This window comes from Ammospiza caudacuta, chromosome 2, assembly GCF_027887145.1.
Source record: "Ammospiza caudacuta isolate bAmmCau1 chromosome 2, bAmmCau1.pri, whole genome shotgun sequence".
Lineage (NCBI taxonomy): Eukaryota > Metazoa > Chordata > Aves > Passeriformes > Passerellidae > Ammospiza > Ammospiza caudacuta.
Window position 1 is genome coordinate 96,855,570 of NC_080594.1, and position 14,765 is coordinate 96,870,334.

The window sequence follows — 14,765 nt, forward strand, 5'->3', positions numbered from 1 at the left end:
AAAAAGTTGGAGTTTATAGGCCCAGATCACCCAGTGGCAAGAAACTTTTAGTTACATAACTAACTCCCTTATATCTTTGGTAGCGTGGATATAGGAGATAGTTCGGCCCACTACAGTCATGGCTAGAAAATCAGCTATTCCTGAGTTTTCATAAGAAGCTGTCCTCACTGAGACTTCTTATAAAATCATTACATATAATGTAAGTTTACAATTACCAATTCTATGCATTTTTCCAGATACAGAAATCCAAGCACGTTCCCAGGACAGTAGAGATTGTCAGCATCATTTTCTGTGAAGAATCACACAGGTACAGAGAGGGCACAGGTACCTTGCCTAAGACTACGCTCTTTTCTTGCTTCTGCAGAGAGGTTGGTGCCTCTGATCTCAAATTAATCTTTAACTCCGTTGACTCCCCCTAAATTTAATAAACCCCGGTAAGCACTAGTTAATGTTAATGTTATTATTTTCCCATAAAACGATGGGACAATTCTTCCTTCATACGATGCTTTACTGCAGCATACTGGTGTTTACAGTGAAGTCTTTTCCAATCACACTCCTCTCACCCCGTTACAGCTGTTAATTTCTAAATGAATTTTTATGACCCAAACCGCGGAGAATTTCGTGCAGGACGGAGCTGAGCTGCAAGCGCGGTCTGTGCGGGCTGCGGGCGGCCCCGCCGCCTTCCCCGTCGGGAACACGGGAGAGCTCGGCCACGGCCCCGCACGGCGGCAGCTGGAAGCGCCGCATCACTTTCGTCTTTTTTTTTCCCTTGCTTGTTTGTTTGTGGTGTTGTTTTTGTGGGGGTGTTTTCCTCTCGTCTTTACTCGCAAACTTGGCTGTTTCAGCTTCGGCGCAAGCCGACAAATGAAAGAGTGTCCGAAGGCAGTCCAGGGAGAGACGGGAAAACACGCATGGGTGTTTGCGTGACCCCAGCCTCACTTTTCTTCCCGGGCATGTGCAAAGGGAGGCTTCCCCAGCCGCTCCGGGGGCGGCGGAGATGCGGCTGCGGTTAGGAACCGGCTGGACGGTGTCAGTACAGCTTCTTCCCTTCATCCCTCGACTTTTACTATCGCTGTCCTCTCCGCACCTCTCTGCGCGCTCGGTGACGCGCCGCGACCGCCCTCATCGGGGGGCGAGAGCCCGGCCCGGCATCCCCGCCCCGCAGCCCCCGCCTGGGCCCCTGCGCTCCCCCTTCCTTCCCCCGCTCCGCCTCGCACAGGAACATGCGGGCTGGACAGACCCCCGCCCCTCCTGCCGCCCGCCCCGGCCGGGGCCCCTCCGCCCCGCCGCGCCGTTCACCTCCCCCCGGTGGAGGGGAGAGAAAGGCGCTCATTGATCCCGGGCGCGGCCCGCCCGGTGACGAGCGCGCGGCTCCCGGTAAACAAGCGCGGCACCTCGCACACCCCCCCGTCCTTCCCCGCCCCGCGGAGCCCCTGCGAGCCCCGTGAGGGAGCGGGAGCGGCGGCGGGGGGGGCGAGCAGGAGGCAGGGAGCCCCGGGCAGGCGGGGGGCCCTGGGGCCGCTTCGCCCCCGCCACCGCTTGTTCCGTCATCACCGCGCCGCGATCCCCCAGCGGGGCCGGGATCGTTTCCAGAGGAAACGCGGACGCTGCCCTTATTCTCCACTAAAGCGAAGCGCCCGATAAATGAGTGCTGTTTAATGAACACGGCCGAACAGCGGCAGCCCCTGCCCCCGGCCCTCCCTGGGTGGCATTTCCCGCTCCGCGGGGAGCGGGCGCTGCGGGCGGGGCGCGGGGGCGGCCGCGCGCGCGTGGGCGCTGTGACACAGCGCGCGGAGGAGCGCGCGGAGCCGCCGCGCGTGTGCGGGCAGGGCTGACGCACTCGCGCGTGTGTGCGAGGGCGTGCGGAGGGCGCCCGGCGCTCACGCACGGCCGGAAGCTCCGCCCGGCGGGTCCGCAGCACCTGATTTGGCCTCGGCGAGCTCCGCCGGCGCCCCGCCGTGTCCCGAGGGACGGCGAGGGCCAGCACCGGGGCTCGCCGGATGTACCGTACCTCCCCGCCGTGCCCGCGCCCCCGGCACGTTCCGCGCTGTGTGCGCTGAGAGCAGCGGCGACAGCAACGGGGTGCGCTGTGCCCGAGGGGGGCCGGAGGCTGGGGGCGGGAACGCCGAGGGGCGGGAAGGGGGCGGGGGGGCGAGGCTCCCGCCGTCCAACGGCGTCGCGCCGCCTCGCTCCGAGAGCCCGCCCCGCCGCCCCATTGAAGGCCGCGGCCGTCCTTCGCGCTGCCCGGCGGCCAATGCGGGGCGGTGCCGGCGGCGGCGGCGCCCCGCCCCGTCTCGGTGTGTGAGCGCCTCGGTGAGGCGGCGGTCACGTGTTGTTTTGCTCTTTAGTTGGGGCACTCGGTGCGCGATGTGTTACTTACGGCGAAACTCCCGCCGGCAGCACCAGCGGCAGCACCAGCGGCAGCACCAGCGGTCGGGGAGCCTTCGCGGCGTCGCCGGTACTCGAGCCGGGGAGGACGCCGGGCGGCCGCCAGCAGCACCCGCTGCCTAGAGGTGACAGCGGAGGATCCCGCTGCGTCTCCGAGCACTGCGCTCTTCTACGAAGGAATAACTTTATTTTACCTGCTTTCCTCCGTCCTTCCTTTTTTCTTTCTTGCTTTTTTTTTTTTTTTTTTTTTTTTTCCGTCGCGGCGCTCGGGCTCCGGATCCGCTCAGCGTCGGCGACAGCAGCGAGAGGAGCCGGGCGGCGCTCCCGCCGCGGGGCTGGGGATGGCGAGCCCTGCCGTGCTGGGGCTGCTGCCCCCCCTGAGCTCCCCGCCCGGCCCCAACCTGAACAACAACAACAACAACAACCAGGGCGTCAGGAAGTGCGGGTACCTGCGCAAGCAGAAGCACGGCCACAAGCGCTTCTTCGTGCTGCGCGGCCCCGGTGGCGGCGGGGAGGAGGCGGGGGGCGCCCGGCTGGAGTACTACGAGAGCGAGAAGAAATGGAGGAACAAGTCTGGGGCGCCGAAGCGGGTGATCGCCCTGGACTCCTGCCTCAACATCAACAAGCGGGCGGACGCTAAGCACAAGTACCTCATCGCCCTCTACACCAAGGACGAGTACTTCGCTGTCGCGGCCGAGAACGAGCAGGAGCAGGAGGGCTGGTACAGGGCTCTCACCGACCTGCTCAACGAGGGCAAGGCGGCCTGCCAGGGGTCCCCCTACCGCCACCTCGCCTCCCCCTTCTCCGCCTCCTGTGGCGCGGCCGCCGCCTCCCTGGCCGCGGCCGGCGAAGACCTTAACTACGGGCTGATCGCGCCGGCCACCGCTGCCTACCGAGAGGTCTGGCAGGTGACGCTGAAGCCCAAAGGCTTGGGTCAGAGTAAAAACCTCACCGGCGTCCACCGGCTCTGCCTCTCAGCCCGCACCATTGGGTTCGTGCGCCTCAATTGCGAGCTGCCCTCGGTCACGCTGCAGCTGATGAACATCCGCCGCTGCGGCCACTCCGACAGCTTCTTCTTCATCGAGGTGGGGCGCTCGGCCGCCACCGGCCCCGGTGAGCTCTGGATGCAAGCGGACGACTCGGTGGTGGCCCAGAACATCCACGAGACCATCCTGGAGGCCATGAAGGCGCTGAAGGAGCTGTCCGAGTTCCGGCCCCGCAGCAAGAGCCAGTCCTCCTCCTCATCTTCCTCCGGGGGGGCCGGCGGGCCCGGCGGCAGCGGCGTCTCCGCCACCCATCCCATCACCGTGCCCGGTCGCCGGCACCACCACCTGGTCAACCTGCCTCCCAGCCAGACCGGCCTCCTCCGCCGTTCCCGCACCGACAGCCTCGCCGCCGGCGCCAGCACCAAGTGCACGCCGTGCCGGGTGAGAACGGCCAGCGAGGGTGACGGCTGCCGTATGGGCTCCGCGGCCGGCAGCCCCATGAGCCCGGGCCCTGTGCGGACCCCCCTGAGCCGCTCGCACACGCTCAGCGGCGGCGGAGGGCGGCAGGCGGGGAAGCTGCTCCCGGTGCTGGCCGGCGGTGGCGGCGGCGGGCTGCAGAGCAGCCGTTCCATGTCCATGCCCGCCTCCCACTCGCCCCCCTCCGCCACCAGCCCCGTCAGCCTCTCCTCCAGTAGCGGCCTCGGCTCCGAGCCTGCCCACCCGCATCACCCTCAGCGCCCGTCCAGCGGCAGCGCCTCCGTGTCCGGCTCCCCCAGCGACGCCGGCTTCATGTCCTTCGACGAGTACGGCTCCAGCCCAGGCGGCGACCTCCGGCCCTTCTCCTCCTCCTCCACTGCCAGCAACCGCAGCAACACCCCTGAGTCGGTGGCCGAGACCCCCCCAGTGCGGGACCCGGGGGGCGGCACTGACCTCTACGGCTACATGGCGATGGAGCGGCCCCCGAGTGGCCGTCTCTGCTACCGGCCCTGCCCCGACGCTGCCAGCGACAGGTGCCATCGGAAGCGGACCTACTCGCTGACCACGCCGTGCCGGCAGCGACCCGCCGCGCCGCAGGTTTCCTCCGCCTCCCTCGACGAGTACACGCTGATGCGCGCCACCTTCGCCGGCAGCGCCGGCCGCCTCTTCTCCTCCTGCCAAGCCGGGGCTTCCCCCAAAGTGACCTACACCCCCTACCCGGAGGACTACGGGGACATCGAGATCGGTTCTCACCGCAGCTCCGGCAGCAGCAGCACCAATCTGGGCCCGCCGGCAGTGGGGGGAGGAGGGGGAGATGATGACGGCTACATGCCCATGACCCCCGGTGTGGCCGCAGCCTTAGGACAGGGAAGCCGGGGCAGCGATGATTACATGCCCATGAGCCCCACCAGCGTGTCTGCCCCCAAGCAGATCCTGCAGCCCCGGGCAGGGGTGGGTAGCGGGTCCCCGGGGAACGGGAGCAGCTACAAGACCAGCTCGCCTGGGGAGAGCTCCCCTGACGATAGCGGGTACATGCGGATGTGGTGCGGCTCCAAGTTGTCCATGGAGAGCTCAGACGGAAGGCTGAGTAACGGCGACTATATCAATATGTCCCCTCGGGACCCCCAGAATGGGCCCCAAGCTCCCTCCCTCACCCCCCCGGACTTTTTTTTTGCCCCTTCAGGGCATGGGTCCAGTGAGCCGCCAAAGCCCAGCTGCTATTCATACAGCTCCTTACCCCGCTCCTACAAGAGCCAGGGCTTGGCAAAGGACAGCGACCAGTACGTGTTCATGAACTCCCCGGGGAGGATGATCCCGGAGGAGGCGGTGTGTGGAGCAGGCACCTTCGCCCCCTCCAGCCACACGGTGCCTTCGCCCCTGCGGCACAGCCGGACCGAGAGCTTCCTTAGCCAGCGGTGCCAGCGGGCGGCCCGGCCCAGCCGCCTCTCCTTGGAGACCTTGCGGACGGTGCTGCCCAGCATGAACGAGCACCCTCTGCCGCCGGAGCCCAAGAGCCCCGGTGAATACATCAACATTGACTTCGGGGATGCTGCCGTCTATTCTCCCCCCTCGCTGCCTGCTGACAGCCCAGCCTCCTCCCTGGGGTCAGGCACGGGGCAGAGGCGCTCCCCTCTCTCTGACTACATGAACATTGACTTCGGGTCACAGTCACCCTCCCAGTCGGGCACGGTCTCAGTGGGCTCCTTGGAAGCTCTCTCTCCGGGTTCTTCCTCCAGCACCAGCCAGCCCAATGGGCGCTACCTGAAGGCGGCTGTGGGGATGGCTTGTTCGTCCAGCCCATCGGATGGTGGTGACTACACTGAGATGACCTTTGGCATGGCCACTACCCCACCTCAACCCATTGTTCAGAAACCAGAAAGTGCCCGGGTCACCAGCCCCACGTCTGGCGTGAAGAGGCTCACCCTCTCTGGGGTGGAGGCTTTCATTCTCTCCAGCCCTCCCCCAGACCCGAATCGGGGAGCCAAAGTAATCCGGGCAGACCCCCAGGGGCGGAGGAGGCACAGCTCAGAAACTTTCTCCTCCACCACCACTGTGACCCCAGTGTCCCCCTCCTTCGCACACAACCCCAAACGACACAACTCGGCCTCGGTGGAGAACGTGTCCCTCAGGAAAAGCGAAGGCCTGGAGGAGGAGCAGGGTAGCAGTCCCATGTGCCGGGAGACCTCAGCTGGCTTCCAGAATGGCCTCAACTACATCGCCATTGATGTGGTGGATGGGTCCTTGGCAAACTGTGACAAATCCAGGTTGAAAGCTAGGCACCTCCTGAATGGGGGCATCAATGGAGTAGAGATGAGCACCTATGCCAGCATAGACTTTCTGTCTCACAACCTGAAAGAAGCCAGTGCTGTGAAAGGTGAGTAGCTACATCTGACAGTGCCTGCTGTGCGTGTTTGTGCTTTGTGTTTACCATCACAAGGTTGAGTGTTGTTGTGTAGAGCACTATCCCTCTTCACTTCCTTAGAAATCACTTTTATCCCTTTTTACATGTCCTGCAATAAGCAATCTTGGAGGAACTTTGTGGCTCTTTCTATGAGGAAAAAGGATTAACTTTGGAATATTTATTCATGTTTCAGTACTACTGTGCCGTTATTATGTGTTTATACTTCTGGGTACCCCATGAGAAGCTGCTGTTTACACAGTTTCTATGTTTGGGCTGCATTCAGAGTTTTCTTAAGATTTTGGAAAGTGTTTGGAAAATGTGACCTAAACAGTTTATGTTAATGCAGCTTCTAAATAGTATTTAAAAATGTGAAATGATTGAGTTAAAACCAGCATTGTTTGATAGAGGACATCAGATTACAGAAACAATCCTTGGCTCTCTAGCTGAGAAGGTCTGGAATATCAAATTGAGAAGGATAAATTTAATATCATGGTTTTGAAATACCTTATCTCTTGCAAAAGTTTAACAGTAAATCATAGTGAGCATGGAATGTGAATTTTAAAAATGGTAATTCTTTCCAGAAGTCACTATATGCTTGAGCTGTTGTATGCTGTATTGCATATTTCATTTAAGGGCCCAGCCTGTGTTTGTGTGTAACAATGTTCCAGTTGAGGGCTCATGGATTGCAAATGTTGGGTGTCAAACTGAAGAAATATGAAACTTAGAGTGAGAGGGAATTTTCATTTTCAGTATGTAGCTATTCCTTTAATTAGGTGCTGGTTATGCTGAGAAAAAAAAAGGAAAGAAACAAATACCCTTCCTTCTTCCCTGAAATAGAACTCCACCCTCTCTCAGTGAGTGAGGGTTTGTAGGAACTGGGGGCTGGTTGAGGAGGGCGCAGAGCAGCCAGTCTGTCGAGGAGGAAAAGTTAATAATGAGATACTTGTAAGGATTCTCTTGGCTCTTGGATTTATGCAAGACATGGTACTCAAGCCCTCAAGCTGTAATATTGTTTATGGGTATAGCTGGGGGAAATGACAGGCCATGTAGTAGCTGCTTGGAGGAGAGTAGGTATTGCTTCTCTGTTCACAGTGCTGATAGAGGCATCCATAACAAGTGAGCAGCAAAAGCTTGTAAGAGCCACATGCAGGGCTTTTTTCCTTGTGTTTCCTTAGTAGCTAGTAGATTTTGAAGAAGAAAATATTTTCTTTTGATAGGAAGTACAGGAAGATGGAAAAGATGAGAGATCGCACCGTTTGCAGAGCAAGCTTTGAACCTAATTAAGACGAGAGGATTGTTGAATGCAGTGTCAGAGTTCGAAAAGATGAAGGCTTATTCTGAATGACTGGAAGGGTTGAGGGCCGAGCCTTATTTGTCTGTTGCGTTTAGTTTTGCTGGGGTCGCTCTCAGGATCCTTGCGGCTCGCCCGAGCCCAATGCCGATGCTGCGGTTCCCGCTCTCTCTCCTTGCCCGGCCTGGGGATGGCGGCCCCGGGCGCCCCAGACCGTCACGGCCCTTTGCTTTGCAAACGGATTTTTCGCAGAAACGAGGAGCTTGTCTCGAGCCACCTACAGCCCCGATTGCCGATGGAGCCCGGTGTTGGGAAAGAGCTGTTTCCACAGCATTCCCGAGCCGCTGGCCCTGAGGGGGAGGGGGCGGCACCGGTGGCCGGGAAAACCTGGCACGGGAGCGCGGGAATGGGAGCGACGGCGGTCAGATAAGGAGAAGGAAACGAGCTCTGTCCTTGCCAGCCTGTAAACAAAAGGATAATGCAGAGAACGCAGCCGTGTTCATGTGGTTTTACGGCGGAGAGGGCTCAGTGCTGCTGCTGCGTGTGTTTGTCCAAGGACGGTTATAGGCTTGTCTTTATTTTAATATTTAATCTGCATGTGTGTTTGTTTTTCCTCTTTCCCGTAAGCTTCTAAACGCAGATCACATGGAGGAGTGGTGCGGGGAGGCTCGTTGGGATTGACCCTATCTGTAGGAGGTGGGCTGTCTTCTCCAGCACCTCGCTTCCCTGAGAAGGGTGCCAGCCTGTAGGGTGCACTCAGAGGTACGGGATGTAGGGATGGATGGATGGAACCAGTCAGGTGCAGGTAGTAAGGAAGAACCTCACACCACCAGGGTAATTGCACTTGTGGCAGCCGATCTGGGAAAGTCATAGCGTGGGGAAGGAGAAATAAATCATAAAGGACTTCATTGGTGTAAGTTTAATCAAATAATAAACTTCTGCAAATTCCTAGTTTCCCTTTTCGTTTTCATTGGGATTTCACGCTAAAGTTTGTTTATGCTAGGTCTTCTGCCAGTGCTTAAAAAGATCACCCAGAATTTTGCTAATGTATTTGAGTTTCAAACATTGTGATTTGGGAGACTACTGAGAATTTTATGTTTTACTGAGAAACATATTCTGTTTAAAGAAAACTGTATTTTGTGCATAGAAAAGATTACTTCAACAAAAGTATTTTGGGTAGAGTTGAGAAAATATAATTCTGTAAAAATGTTGATTTGCACAAGAGAGCTTATATAATCAGCATTGTTTAGTTTGCACTTTTTTCAAACTTTGTTTTTAACTGCAGTTATACGTAGTTATATTTTCATGTGGAAAAAATGCTTTTCAGGAAAATGATTTGTATAATTTAAAGGTGGCTGGCTTCCATGTGTAGTGTATTTTTCTGCTATCAGTAACTTGCCTCTGCTGCAGGGAGTGCTTTGCTTTTGGAAGTCTCTGTCCTTATTATTCTGTCATGGCAAGAGCAAGGAGTGCATCCTCAGCCACTGTCAAAACAGAACAGTTAAAATGTTGCTTGAAATTATCACTTCATTTAGTTCTACTGTGTTCTAAAAATGTGCAAATATTTAGGAGTTGGAGAAACAATTGCCTTCCGCTGATATGTAAATAAAATAATACTGTTATTGCTGGGTTAAAACTTGTTACTTGCTAATAACTAGCTTTTGTTCTTAAACTATGACTTTTTTTTGCTTAGAAACATAGACTGTGAATGGATTTCATTATTTATGGAGATGTTTACACTAATTTTTCTCATAAAGTGTGAATTATTTATTCCAGTGTATTTATGACAGATTAATCAACAATGATGTGACTTTTTATGGTGGATCTTAGTTCTGAAGTCAAAGTCGAAGTCAGATAGGAGTTTTGTTTCTGTTTCAGTGAGGTTAAGATTTTACCCTTTCTGTGTAATCCTGGAATTCTTAATTAAGATTACCGTTAAATTTAGTGGGTGTATAATAGGGATTTTTCTTTAGTCTAAATCACCAGAGTGGGTTATCTTTAATTTTGTTTTCTTTTCCATTCACAGAGTGCTCTGTAGTTTCAACTTGTAGATGTTTCTAGTAGTTGGCCTAGTTCTCTAAAATTGAACAGATACTGTATGTAATAATGCAAAAACTCTTGAGGGTTCTTTCCCTCCTCTGTCAGTTTTGTGAGGGTTTTATGGTTGTACCTAAATAAAAAGCCTATCTTAAGAAATCTTTCTCTGTCTTTCTGATGGTGTTTTAGATTGTGGAAGACATAAACTTTGTTGTCTTTTTCTTTGGGATTACTTTACACAATGAATTGTATTATTAAGTTGTTTTTTTGACCTCCTCTTCATATGCCAACTGCCAAAAAGTTTTGGTTCTCAGAGCAGCATGAGAATGCTTGTCTCTTTAACAAAATTAATGCTCATTTTAAAATAACTTCTTGAAAGTATTAAAAGAACTATATGCTTTGTTAGAAACTTATACATCTTTTGAAGTCTTTTTTGAATAAATCCATTGTAGTAGTTTTTCTTACTGCTAAGTTCTGTAAGAACATCAAACCAGCAGCAGAAAGAACTGAGCTACTTTTAATAACTTACATAGCTTGAATCTTTAACTCACACTTAAAATTAAAAATTTGAGGTTTTCTTTTAAATGTCTCAAAATTCACTTACTGTCTTTCAGATGACACTTTGCAGGTGACCAAACCAAAATGGTTGGATCTGAACCTAGCAGTGCCACTCATGAAACACAAAATGTAGACTGAAATTATCTAGGATTAAATGAAGCTTTAAATACTTTAAATTATGTTGATTATATGGGTGTCAGCATGTTACAAACAAATAGAATATCAAGACATCTATTAGACTTTATTTTGCTTTATACTTAAAATTATGTTTAGCTATACTGCTCATAGGAAGAATGTCATGGTTACTTTCAGTCATTTAAGATAAATTGTTATAGACCAGATTGAATGGTGGGTTTGTTCTAAAATGAACCAGTACAGTCATGGCTCAAGGCAGAGGAAATGCTTAGGTTGATGATTGCTTCTGATTACTTGATTTCTTTCAAGATAGCTACAGAGACTAATGTTCATTTGTAAGTAAGAAGAATAAAGGAGTGTTTGAGCAGAAAGAGCATTAGGGCTTGTTTTATATGGTGGGGTTGGTTTGTTTTTGTTGGGGTTTTTTTTGTTTCTAAAGAGAGTCTAACGTGGGTTTCTTTACACTTGGTTTACTCTTATTTTTAAGTAGTGTTAATTACACTGGAATGCTGAAGTGGTTTATAAGCTGAAACACAGCAAGCATCCACTGAAAAATTTAGCCAGTTACTGTATGGAGTCTGACTTCCCTCCCTATTCAGCAGTTAAATGGCAGCATAATTACATTCAGGTATTTTCTGTCTATAAGTTTTTCTCTAAAAGCACTATTAATATGTTTCTTTTTAAAGTAATAAACATCTAAGAAATGGTTGTATCTGTGGCTTTTTTCTTCTGAATTTGTTGAAATATAGTATACTTTTTTATACTGGTTGTCCATATGTTTTTGTTCTTTGTGTCTGTGTTCATTGTGTTAAGTCCTGATACAGAAAATTTTGTGGAAGATTTAACATTAAGTTGATACACAATGTGTAATAGCAATTTCAAGTGTATATGGTGACTGATTTGTTGAATTAGGATGTGTAATTTTGAAAGTTGCACAACTCTGGGTTTTTCTGTAGTTTCTTACAATGTTTGCTTTGAAGTGATCTGTGTATTCATGGAAATCAGTATTATCCCTTGAGTTTTCAGAAGATGGTGTAGTGACCTCCAAAGTTCAGATATGTTTTCTTTGTGTTTGTTGTCTGGCATGTAGTTATTTTTAAAGTTTTGTGTGTATGTGTGTGGGGGGTCAAGAGTGGCAGCTTTGAAAAGCCAAGTTCAGCTCAATAGTCCCGTTGTTGCTGGTTGTTGAAAACACTGGCTCTCCTGTAGCAGTTTTCAAAGGAAAACTTGTTTGTTTTTGTTGTTGTTTTGGTGGGGTTTTTTTGCACTCGTGGTTGTGTCAACTGCCTTTAGCTATCTTGCATGTGTGTTTCTTGGATTAGTCAGTCTGCCAGGGCTCTGGAGAGCCAGCAGCAGTAAACAGAACCAGCAAAGGTGGCTCCCATTGTCTTTTAAATACGCGCTATAAAGTAGCATGCATTTTCCACTTCATCTCTGTCAGCTTTGGAGGAAGCCAGGATTACTGGTTCAGATTGTGTTTTCAGTTTCTACACTAATACATGTAGAATGAATCCCTTAGTTGTGAGGTTGTGTCAGTAGTTAACACAAGCTTTTAAAACTTGGATATTACAAGCCTGATGCAAACCATAGTAAAACCAATGCAAAGATTGCTTACATCTTTACAGAGGGCCACTTGAAAATATTTCTTAGTGTGTTAAAGTGCTAACACATCCAGTAATGTTTGAAGCTGGCTCGGAGACAGCAGTAGGTTGTAATCTCTGTGTGGCCAGTTAAACAGTAATGAGTAACTTTCCTGAAGAATAGGTGAGTGCCTGCTTATTTCCATGGAGTTATGCTACTGCTTGGTAGCTCAGGTGACAAACTGGATACTAAACTGGGACTGTTTAGGAAAGATTTTCAATCTCATTATGAGAAATCCCTTTAGAAATTAATTTAAAAGACCAAGGAAAATACTTGGAGTTCTGTTACTATTTTTGCTGAAAAAAATACTTTGGAACATTCTTAATTGTTTTTATCAGTGATGATTACCCCAATTTCTGTATAGCTGTATCAAAAATAGTAATTAAAAAAAAAAAGTTCTCGCTCACAGTGCAGGCAAATACCCTCTGGAAAGAGGCTTGCTACAAGTGAACAGTGGGGAGATACTTTCCAGAATAAACATACTTGATGCTACGGTGGTTTTTTTGTTTATTTTCAAATCCAGAGTTGCCCATCTCATTTAAACAAAAGTTATTTCAGAGTGTGTTTTTTATCTCAGTAAATCAATCACAAAAATAATTAGAAATAAACAGTTCAAGCTGCAAACCTAAGCCCCCACCTCTGATGGTGACATCTACACTGCAGAAGAGTAATGTAATAGCTTTATTGCATAGATTAGGGATGATTCAGTGTTTTGTTTACATTATTTGTCAATCTCTTCAGCATCCTAGAGGAGAACACTTCCTTCCTGGCAGATGGCAGCCCCAGGGCCATGCACCTGCCATTACAAGCACTACACAGTAGTAATCTACCCCAGCATTGCTGTTGACAAGAGACTAATGATTGGAGACTGTCTGCCTGACAGCCTAAACAAAATAGGAACATATTTGTCCTATTTTGAGGCTCTGAGAGATCTTAGGTGGGACAGGCAGGACAGTATGCTGAAGAATTATCATGAGACTTAATTTGGATCTCTTTGGTAGCATGTGTAGCATGAGCCACTTGTAAGATAATGATGTTTCAAAAAGCAGGTGGTGTCTCAAGGAAGGGATTTTCTGTCTCTCTGGCAGTGTGGTGTCCCGTGTGTCAGTGACTCAGGGTCGGTGACTGTGGAGCTGTGTCTGTCCTGCGGCGCTGGCTGCCCTCGCTGTGAGCACGGAGAGCTTGGCTGCTACATGGGGCCGTGAGCACTCCTGGAAAGTCAGAATGTCTCTCTGCTTGAGTGGTGTGCTTGGTGTTTGCACAATGCGTTCCTATTTCAATAATTTGATTTGTAATTTTATGCGTTTTCATTATGACACTAGACCATAGTCTCTTCTTTTATTTTTTGTTCATTTCTCTTACTCCTAAGTGTGCATTTGCTTTTCTTCTTTGGAACAAGTGTGGGCGATGTTTCTAGGGGACACTACCCAAGGCAAGGGTATCTTTGAACTAGGCCAGGATGTTCTTTGCTAAATTTAAAAACTACCCAAATATTACCCAGAGTTTGTAGGGTATTAAGCAGGATTACATGACGCACGGATTAGACATTGTTGAGCAGCTTGTTTTTGTTTGAAGGGGTCAGAAATGGAGGCACTGGGGCTCTAGTGTGATGCCAAAATAGCAAATTTGCTGATAATCACAAACAGCAGAAGTTTCTTAGAAATAGTAGAGCACTTTGTAGAATTTTCCAAGCTTTCTCCAAGTGATGATTGAGTAAAACTTGTTTGATGTGTGCTGTGATACAAAACTCTGTTCTGTTGAGTTTCAGTTTCCAAATCTGTTTCAGAGGTACTTTAAAGTAGACTAAGAACACCACTGTAAGTGCAACTTGAGGCAGAGGACGTTGATTCTCTTCAGTCAAAGACAAATCAATAAATCATTCCAGTAACAGTGGGAAAATCATGTCAATGAAATAAGATCTAAGCTGGCTTTGATTAGTCTCTTACATTGTGTCCACTGAGGCAGTATGTTATTTTTAAGTGTTTATGACAGTTATGTCTATCTCATTAAATTGAGTGGTATTGTCAAGTTAAGGTAGGAAATCAGAATTATGAAGACTTTCTTTCCATTTTGGGTTGGTTTGGTGTTTGTTTTTGTTTGTTTGTTTGTTTGCTTGTTTGTGATTTTTTCTTTGTTTGGTTTTGCTTTGAATCTAGACTTTTTCTCACCAGAAATCATGATACTCATTGTACAAGGCATAGACAATCTTTTGGAGCTGGGTTAGTCTTAACTCTTACGTAGAAGTCAGTGGTGTTGAATAGTTGCTCAAGAACAAGAAAACAATAACTTTTGTTTAGTCTGTCTGCACTGACAGAGATAATTTGGGCTATAGAAACTTACTGGCAATAACTGGTAATGTTGCATTTTAGCATTATTTAAAAGAATAAGAGTAGAATTGACAAATGGATGCAAACCTCACCAGTTTTCTAGTTAATGCAAAACTTTTACATCATCAAATTGACAGCTTGAAATACTGCGGTCTCTCCTGTGCTTGAATTACTGAGAAGTTATGGAGTGAATTTCTTGTGTAGTCTTTTTGCTAGTTCCTCTGGTAGTGATTTTTTTCAAAAACTCCAGTGAGTTGTTTTTAGTTTACTTGAAAAGGCAAACCAAAATCAGATGTTGTGTCTAACCAAAATTTTCACTTATACTTGAAAAAGACTTCTTGTGATGGAATAATGAGATTTGGAACTGGAAGGTGGAGGTAGAGTTCTCCTGGAAGTCAGTTGCACTCAGTTGTGTTGTAACAGCATTCATTTTTACATCATAAACATTTGGTAAAGTTTATAGGAGGCTGGACTTGCATCTTCTACAACAGCTTTCATTCCTGACCAATTAGTTCTGCCAAAAT

At 49.7% G+C, this 14,765-nt stretch overlaps 1 protein-coding gene across 3 annotated transcripts in view; it reads left to right on the top strand.

Moving 5' to 3' along the window:
- Positions 1-2,729: 2,729 nt before the first annotated feature.
- The window catches only part of IRS2 (insulin receptor substrate 2), a 28,250-nt gene continuing 16,214 nt past the window's right edge, over positions 2,730-14,765 (top strand). Inside the window, exons 1-2 of one of the 3 annotated variants that reach the window (XM_058825035.1) lie at positions 2,730-6,225; positions 8,171-9,746. In XM_058825035.1, coding sequence (XP_058681018.1) covers positions 2,730-6,225; positions 8,171-8,292 — 3,618 coding nt within the window. In that variant the 3' untranslated portion in view covers positions 8,293-9,746. Of the gene's footprint in view, positions 6,226-7,469; positions 7,816-8,170; positions 9,747-14,765 lie in introns of those variants that run through there. The other 2 variants (XM_058825036.1, XM_058825037.1) reach the window with 2 other exon arrangements.